Below are 10,017 nucleotides of genomic sequence, written 5' to 3'. Positions count from 1 at the left end.
TTTTTTTTTTTTTTTTCTATTCATAAAGAATAGAAATGGTGAATCGTATATCCATATATATTGCCCACTTATTAATTTAGATGCTTGTTTTTGTATTGTTGACTTGTATAAAATTTATATATATATTAGGTATTAACATATTCTCAGTAATAAATGTGTGAATATTTTCTACCATTCATAAAGACACATTTGAAATAAAGGATTTCTATTAAAATATAAATACTGCCTTGGAATCAAGCTAGCTCACAGATTAGTACTGTGTATGACTTACATGGCATAATCAAGTTGCTTTATTTTTGGTGGAGATTATTCCCTGGAAATTACTGGTTTTATTGAAGATTAAGCAAAGTAAAGAAGTTATAATTGTTTAACATGACAGACTTTAAGAAGATAGATCCAAAAGAGCACTACTATCAGGGACAAAGAAATTGCTTTCGAATAGGACAAATTTTTTGTGGTGGAGTCTAGGGAGAGCTGTCTTAATTATAGAAATGCATTCTTCTATTGTTAGTAAAAATATCAAGGAATATCAGTTTATAAACTTACCCAGAACTAGATAGGAGTTCTATGTGGAGTGTTTTGAACATAGACAATAAACAAAATGGTATATTTAAATAACTAATACATATTCAAGGAACATAAAAACATCAAGGTGATGCTCTAATAACAAGACAACTTTCTGTAAAGGGCCAGAGAGAAAATATTTTAGGCTTTATATGGCATAACCTTTCTGTAGTAACAGCTTCACTCTGCAGCCAGAGGCTTAGAAAATACAGCAATAAATGGATATTGCTGTGTTCTGGTACAATTTTATTTATAAAAAAGGGTGCTAGGCAAGACTTGGTCCATGGATGTAACTTGCCAAACCCATGATTATAGGGACATTTGCTGATTTGAAGGTTTATATACTCAAATCTATAATGGCCTACCTGCTTGTGCGGCAATCATGGTGATGTGCATGGTGTTTTATCTTTTTTGTTTTTTAAGGATAAGAACTAAGAATTTGTCAATAAACTTGAAAGTGACAGGAAAAATAAAGACTCTCTAGACAGAAATGTCTTTAGAGTTGAAAAGGGCAATTCATTAGCTGATTAGAGCTTGACTGGTTTGAGAATAGCAGACTCCTTTTTTGTAATTTCCTGTTCATCAATCTTGAGAAGCTTTTGACCTGTGGATTAGAAGGGAGATTCCCAGGCTCACAGCTGACACTCTCTTCTAAACCTGATGCTTTCCCAATTGCAAATGAATAAATTGGTATTCCAGCATAAACAAAGGTAGCCTGTAATTTTGATTGGCTCAGTCCATTCCCAATAGTCTAATTAATTCTGGATGGATTGTTAAACTTGTTTTGAATTTGCATAGCTGAGGCCCAGTCTTCAGAGGCTGTGAAAGCTGCCAAAATGAACAACCAGTGTTCAATTCCCCATCTTTCATTTTTCTTTGCTGTAATATATTAGAGAGACTCTAACTTTGCAAAACTTCACAGTGCAGGCAACTACTCTGGATTCTAGTTTTATCAGCAGTAGCACACATTATGGCAAAGAGCAATCTCTTTTATCAGAATTGTTTTTAATTGGGCAAACAGCCCTAAAGTCTTTTGCAGTCTGAAATGCTCAAGTTCTGTTACATTTCATGGAAGGAATCATTCATTCATTTTGTTCTGTCAGACTGTTATCTAAAAAAACAGAAAAAAAATTAACTTATTGAGGCTAAACAAATATGCTGTCATTTGATTGACTCCAACATTAATATTGTGGGGTTTCCTTGAGATAAGTTGAAGGAGTGAGAACAGGTTAACATTCTTTTTTTTTTTTTTTTTTTTTTTATCTGTAATAGCTTTTTAACACACCACTGAACACAGTTAACATACAGGAAATGGGTATTGATTAGCTTATTGTTTTATCCTGAATGAAAAATTCAAATGTATAGCAAGCACTTTATGTTAATTACTGTTCATCACATGACTATCTCATTTCTCTTTCCTGTTTAGTACACTAAATTCCATTTATAAGTGATCATACTGAAAAATTTTAAAATAAGGTTACTAATTTAATCTTCACGTAGTCAGTGATTCAGATAATTAGAGTACAATTTTGAATTTTCTTAAGTCATCTATGGTCTTTATACCAGCAAGGCAAATGGAGGAAAAATTACTGTTTAGTTATTTTTATTATTTTTCTTTTATTTTTTATTTTTATTTATTTATGCATACAAGAACTGACATGTAAGCCAGAGGTTGAGTGTGAACAGATTCACCAGAGACAGAGTGGAACAGAACAGGCCGATCTACTGAAGTACACTGCTGAGGGGAGCAGCAAGCAAGATAGGAGAGGTCTGTGAGCTATGTGGTTTGCACATGTGGGCTATTTCCCTGGCTAGGGATCACCAAGGGAATTGAACTCATGCTTTAGTGGCTGGTGAGAGCTTGATAGTGCTGAGACTTTAACCCTTGCACCACCACGGGGGGGGGGGGCTAATTCAGTGTTTCATTGATATTTGTCATCAGTAGATTTTTGGTATGTAGAAGACCAGTTATTATTATGTTAGATACCTTTATTAAAATCATGCACATATTTAGTACATCCTCAAGACAGTTTGTATATGGGTAGAAACAAAGGGGACTATAAACAGTTTTATGAGTCATGAGTCCATTTTCTTCATCTTGTGCTTAACTAATATCTACAATACTTAAATCAATACAATTTTACACTAAAAAAATACCTTTCTCACAGAAAAATTTAACTATGGTGACATAGTGCCTGTCTTAACCTACAACTATTTCACTTTCCACTAGCAATAACAGCTAGAGCATATTCACAGTTTACTCAATTCTAGACAGTCATAAGTATTAAAAGAAAAAAAAAAGTTTCTTTTCTTCACAACTTTAAGTTACATACCATCTTTTTTTTAAAGATGGAAGAATGAAATATAATTAAGAATGAGTATAATTAGGTTGTCAAGTCCCTGTGCACAACGGGTTAAAGCATGCACTGCTAAGTTAACTGTAGACACTTCAGCACAAGTTCAATCCCTGGCAGGGTGGTGACCCACATAGTGCAGCAGACTTCTCCTGTCTCACCGGCTGCTCCCCTCAGCAGTGTACTTCATAGATCTGCATGTTCTGCTCCCCACTCTGCTTCTGGTGAATCCTTTCACCGACCCTGTGCCTCTGGCCTATACCTCAGTTCGGTATCCATAAATGAATAAATATTTTAAAAAATATTTTTAAAAAAGGTCTTTGAAATAATGAGGCAGGCATCAAAGCCACAATTCAACTGTGGATTTTGATATTAAAGTTTATGTTATTCTCCATGCTATTCAGACTTCATTGTTAATATCATGTGTCTTAATTACAAGTTATGCAAAGGTAGTATAATGTCTCTCTTTCCACAGTAATTAAAAAGATGAAATTCTTTTGTTTTTGTATGTGTTGTCCTTAGTATACTGGAAAAAGTTCCTACCTGGTCACAAGATGGCTAGGGAATCTTCAGTTAATCAGTCTCTTCCTCACAAAATAACACTATAAATAGAATATATAGTAAGGATCATACAATACTCATAAGGTAATGGTAGAGATTAATCAAATACTTAGAACAATGTGTGGCAAATAGAAAGTGCTGAGTATATATTGATTTTTTTCCTATCACCCTATTCTATTAAAAATAAAACTCATTCCAAAAGAGATTTTAAAATTGGTATAACATACATTGAAATAGCAATACCTTAATAGGCCAGCCTATAATGTGAAAATGATCAATTTGTCTGCACTCTTGAGTATTTTCCAATAAAAAAAGCTAAAATTAACTTGACTAGCTTGATCACTCAATGCTTTATTTTTGTTAGATCATGTTTCCAGTGGAAATTATTCTTCATAAAAGAGAATTATTTTCATTATTTTACAGGTTGTTAGTGTCATACGTATTGCTGAATAGGCCTATTCTTCACATTTTAGTTTAAAATTCAAATGTATATAATTTGTTTGAAAGAGATTAAATAAAATTCAACAGAAAAGTTGAATGCCAATTGTTCTATATGTAAAAGGCCATAGAAGTCTTATAAAAATTATGAATTAAAAATAAAAGAAAATGATATTCACTGTTATTAACATGTAAAACTCCTTGAAGTATTATCAAAATACAGTTTTCTCTATAGTAGGGCATTTCCCTGATTACAGAGTGGTAAAAGATAAAAACGAATTCCAATTTTGCACAAGAACAGTTGCCTCATCATTTTATACAAAATATTTCCTTGAGAAGCCTTATCTTATATATCTTCCTGTAACTTTTAAACTAATTATTCCACAGAAAGAATTTTCTGTGGAAAATTTTTCATTTTCATTGGCAAGTATTTAATTACACTTGTGATTATAAGTTTTCAGTTTTTTTTCAGAACTTTTGGCAGAAATCATCCTATTCTCAATATTTTCCTCTCTACCAATTCCATTTCTGTAGGATAAATTCAATATTCCTTTACCCTATTCTTGTCCAGATTCTTCTTTTCCCACTTAGACTGCTCCAGTTTTTCCTCCATCCAATATACTGAAAGTGCCTACGAAATTTCCACATTGCCATGTCTGATAGTCTTTGTCCTTTTTATGCTCCAGTATTTATAGTTTTATTTATTTTTATTGAAATAGCAAAACTTATAGGGACATCAAATATACAGCATTATAATTCAGCATTAATATTTTCTACATTTTGATCACCATCTATCTTCATCACAGCATTATTTACAATAGATCTAGTATTTCTTCATAAACCTAAGCACTGCTTTGTCCAGGTCATGCTACATTCTTCCTGAAGGCATAAAGCCAGCCTAGTTAAGATTGGAATAAATACTTCATAAATATTTACCTACAGTTGCTGAAATTGTGATCAACATTTCTCTTTGTTTCAGATTTGGCTTATGGAGATATAATTTTCATTTATTTGAAAATAAGCTGTTAATATACTTGTGAGATAGTTTTAAAGATGAAAAAAAAAATGATACCCACAGAGAAGAACTATTTTACTTGTCTTTGTATATTCCCAAGGAATCAAATGAAAAAAGAGAAAGCTGGCCTGAAAATTAATAATTTTCATATATACAGTGCTGTACACTAGTTTCATCTTAATAGAAAAAAATAATGTTTATAACAACATCAGAGGAAGCACCACAGCTAGAACACTACTTCTTTCACTTAAATATGTGAGAGGATCTTAGAAAGGAGAGTGGATAAAGTCAAAAGGCATTATACAATGTTCTACAAAACTAATTAGCATCTGTTATATAGAGTCTATGTTCTTTTACCATTGGTCAGGTCATCAAATAACTTTTAGATTATGTGGTATGAGATCTATGTAAATAAGATTTTTCAAACATTCCTTATCATTGGAGCTGAAGGGTTAAAAAAGGATATTTCAATGAGTTGTCATTTGCTGCAAACATTTGTCTTTAAAGAGAAACATAGGATGTTTCTGTTAGAGGATAGAGTGAAATCTGCCATCATTAATGCATATCAATGAAAATGTAGATTAAGGATAATTGAGAAAATATTACATTTCCATAATTTTTTGGAGAATTTTATTAACTAATTTCTAAACTAATAACTGTGATTACTCAATAATAAACACTCAGTGACAACCAAACTGTACTAAAAGCTCTTAAAAAAATCAAGTTTTAATTAGAGTATAGATATGTAGTCATTCATTCTAGTTCTTATTTCTAGATGCAATCACCATTTCTACTCAAAACTTATCAATTTGTTGTGCTTTATATGTATTACATTCACCATTAAAATATTCTGATGGAATCTGAACATATGAATAAAAACATTTATCATTTGTGATTCCTGTGAACATGAATCTTTGTTTTTACTCTCAGAAAGACACATATGGATATGCATGACAATTTGATAAGTAAAAGAAATCTTGAGGTTAAACTTATGTAAGAGAAAAAAATACACCAAATTTTGAAGCAACAAGTGGACATAAATGCTTTTGTGTATGTAGCTTTATATATTAAGGGAAGAGGCAAAACTGGTATCAAAATATATGCAACCAAAAATAACCTAAAGAATTTTCAAAATTCATATAATTGTTTAATAGATGATTAGTGAGATCAATTTAAAAATCAGTTTAAATATAATTTCTTAATTAAAGCAAAGCCTTTTCTCTGTGCATGTTACTATTCTTTGGGTAACTAGCAATTTCTATGGTAATTATATGTTCTCTCAAACATTACATTTTAGAAAGATGTCTGCCATGTAATGTGTAACACCAGCATTTATTCCAAGATACTCATATTATCTAATTAGCATTGTAATGTATAATTACACAAAAGTGACTAATTCAAATGGTCTAGTACCTAATACCAAACACAGGTTACTGAAAAGATACTAAATTGATTTAGTAGCAGTTATATTTACAAAAGTCAGAACAATTCTGTCTTTAAAAGCAGAGACTTTTTTTTTTTTTTTTAAAGATTTATTTATTCATATAGAACTGGGGTACAGGCCAGAGATGTGGAGGGTGAGAGGATTCACCAGAGACGGAGCAGGGAGCAGAACAGGCAGATCAACGAAGTACACTGCTGAGGGGAGCAGCGGGCGGGTCAGGAGAGGTCTGCCATGCCATGTGGACACCTCCCGGGCAGGCGGGAATCGAACTGTTGCGGAAGTGGCTTAAGCTTCTCAGTGCTGTGCTTTAACCTGCTGCACCACAAGGGAGGGCCGGCTTTATTTTCTTTTACAGAAATTTAAAATAAATAAAAAGGCTAAAATGCAGGGATGTTAATGGGAAATTATTGATATTCTATAAGGTGTTACTACCTTTATAATGTTCTCTTCCATAAGTTCGTAATATTTTTAAAGAAATAAAGGCAACCTTGCACATTTCAAACTTTCCCTATGGTTAACTGATTGAATATATTTTCTTTTGGTGGAAGCATTTTTCAATTTTTAAAATATGCCTATCCTGATAACAAAAAACTTTTCTTATTCCACAATATTATAAAGAAACTTACCATTTATTCCACTCACTCTCACATGTAAGACATCAACATAGAAACAAAGGACAATTATCCAAACTCCCTACCATGGAAACTTCAGAAAAAGTAGTGATCTGTGGCATTTCTAGTTGACTATGATTAAATAAGAACAAAATGTAAGACTCACTCATAGGGTGTAAAAGTAAAGTGTCTAAGAAGGTCAGCTGAAAACTACACCATTATTTCATATGGATGATGACAAGATTAAGCTCGTCATCTCTCATGATAATGGGCAAAGAGTTGTTAATTACCATCGTAGTTAAAGGATATCAGAAAAATGTCTGGAAGCCAGATTCAAAGTATGAGTGATATTTTCTCTTTCAGCCTAATTACTAGGATAATGATGCTCAATTACCATTTAATAATAAATATTTTTAAATTTATATTTTGGGGGATGTAACATTGATTTATAACACTGTATATGATTTAGAGGAATAGGGTCACATCTTCAGGTATATGTTGCCATGCCGCACCCACCAGCAAAGCCCCCCCCTCCCACATTGGTCTGCCTCTTCTTTTGGTGACCTCAATTTTACAATCAGATTTCTAGAAGTTGTTATTGGTTTGGCTTATCTGATACTTTTCTTTGTGTGTTTCTCTGTCCTCCACCTATCAGTGACACTATCTAGTATTTTCTTTCTCCTGATTTATTTCACTTAGCATACCCCTTACAGTTCCATCCAGTTGTTGCAAATGGCAAGATTTGGTCCTCTTTTAAGGACAAGGAAGTGACTGTGCTGAAACAGCAGTTTTCAGTACAGGTAGCTGACTGAATTTCTCTTAATTGCAATTTGTTGCTGAATTTGTTTTTTCTCCCTCTGCTCCCCAAATAAATATTTCTTTAGAGTCAATTTATGTTTCCAAGAATAATGATGTATTTTGCCCATTCAGCTGTGCTACTGTTCACCAAAGCCAGCCAACAATGATCTCATCTCACCTACAGTATAAATCTATCAGTGAATAAACAACATCATTTTTATTTCCATGTCGATGACACACTACATGTTGATTTGGCAGCTAAATAATTTATCTCTCTTTTGGGTGCAATCTGCCAGGCTTATTATAACTCTACTTCTGATATTCATTTCATGTTTAATACTTCTTTGCCTCATGAGGATGCTTGTCAATCAATTAAATTGAAATGTCATTCTGACCTTTTATTGGAAACCATTTACTTTTTCATTTCATCACGAGTTTTTTTTTTCCATTTTATTCAAATTAAAAATTGTAATTACTAGTATTCAGAAACTTTATACTAATTAACCTTACAAAATTACATGCTCATCAACATTACTGACACTTTGTTTTTACAGAGGTTATCCAGTTGAGTTTGCCTGAAGATCAGAAACTCAGCATTACGGCAGCAACTGTGGGACAAAGTGCAGTTCTGAGCTGTGCCATTCAGGGGTCCCTGAGGCCCCCCATCATCTGGAAAAGAAACAATATTATTCTAAATAATTTAGATTTGGAAGACATCAATGTGAGTACATAAATAACTGTTGCTTCATAATTTATATGTTTCACATGACATATCTAACCTTTGTGAAATATAAAGAGCTTAAATATCATGGTTGATAGCAACCTGTAACTTTTGATGTATAGAAGCAGTTTTGCCGCAAATACTTCATAATCTGTCAGGAGCAATAAGTAACAATCAGACAAAAGAACTTTTTTTTTTTTCTGGAATGAAGGAAAATGTTTCTCCACTCAAGTTCATTCTACAGACTCAGAATCAAAACTTAACTCAGGTGGGTAAAACTCCAAAGGTGAAACAAAAAAGAGGAATCCCATTAGTTATTTCCATAATTGTAGCAATTTATCTTCCCACCAACAATGCCCAGTTCTCCTTTCCACATCCTTCTCAACAGTTTCTTGTCTTGAAAGGGCCATTATCAAAAGTGTGAGGTTATATCTCATTGCTTTATTAATTTCTATTCCTCTAATAAGAGATGAATATCTTTTCAATCTTTCCATTTATATGCCTTTGGATAAATATCTATCCAGATCCTGTGCATATTTCCAACCAGGTTGTTTGGTTCTTTTGTGGTTGAGTTTTATGATTTATTTTTATATTCTGATATTAAACTGTTGTCAGACCTATGGAGTATAAACATCTTCTCTCTTTTAGTAGCTTGTCTTTTTGCTCTGATGCAAGTTTCTTTCATTGTGCAGAATATTTAAGTTTGATAAAGTCTCATTTGTTTTATTTTGCTTTTGCTTTTTAATTCAAATTTAATTGGGTGTCATATTTTATTTGTTAAGCCTGGCACTATGCATGAAATTTAAATTGGTTTGAATATTGCATATTATATTTTCTTTCAAATGATTCTGTGGTTTATAATCACTGAGACTAAATGTTTGAACTGTTAAAAAGTTCATGTGATTCTCTATACTGATTGTAGATTCACATTATATTTTCATGTTTAGTATTGGTTCTCTACTCTTTTTTCTACATTTATCTAGCCTGATAGTAATTATATCAATAGTTGAACATAACTATAAAAAATAATACATGAAATGGACAGGATATTACTCTTTCATAAAATATACTGTATACAACACATCTGGCATGTTTCTCTGTGAAACATCTAGAACACAATCACCTTTCTTTTCTGACACCCAAGAGCAAGTTTATCTCAGGGTTCAAGAGACTATTGGAATTATAACTGGTAATCTATTTTATAAATTCATAATCCAGGTCTGCACAGTAAAAATAATAATAATAAATGAAAGACAAATTACACTGATTTCTTGTAGTCCAACAGCTCTTTATTGGTGACAGCTATGCAATAGCAATAACTATACTAGAGGAACTGATCAATATAATTGTTTTGTTGGGCATTCTGTTTAGTTTTCTGTTAGAAATAAGGAATAGAAGAACTAGCTATACACTATCATCTAGGATGAAATAAGATGTATTACTTTATAGTTGGGGTTCTTTTTCTGCATCAATGAAATAATATTATTCCTCAGACCTCAAACCTGAGCAAC

General features: G+C 32.3%; 1 protein-coding gene across 1 annotated transcript in view; it reads left to right on the top strand.

Moving 5' to 3' along the window:
* FSTL5 (follistatin-like 5) overlaps positions 1-10,017 on the top strand; it is a 294,559-nt gene that overhangs the window by 142,872 nt on the left and 141,670 nt on the right. The window contains exon 5 of the mRNA XM_004685214.2: positions 8,340-8,506. Within this exon, the coding sequence (XP_004685271.1) occupies positions 8,340-8,506 (167 nt within the window). The remainder of the gene's footprint in view (positions 1-8,339; positions 8,507-10,017) is intronic.

The sequence above is a fragment of the Condylura cristata genome, unplaced genomic scaffold, assembly GCF_000260355.1.
Source record: "Condylura cristata isolate star-nosed mole 26May11 unplaced genomic scaffold, ConCri1.0 scaffold00018, whole genome shotgun sequence".
Taxonomy (NCBI): Eukaryota; Metazoa; Chordata; class Mammalia; order Eulipotyphla; family Talpidae; genus Condylura; species Condylura cristata.
The sequence above is the reverse complement of the archived record's forward strand: the minus strand, read 5'-3'. Positions and strand labels throughout refer to the sequence as shown.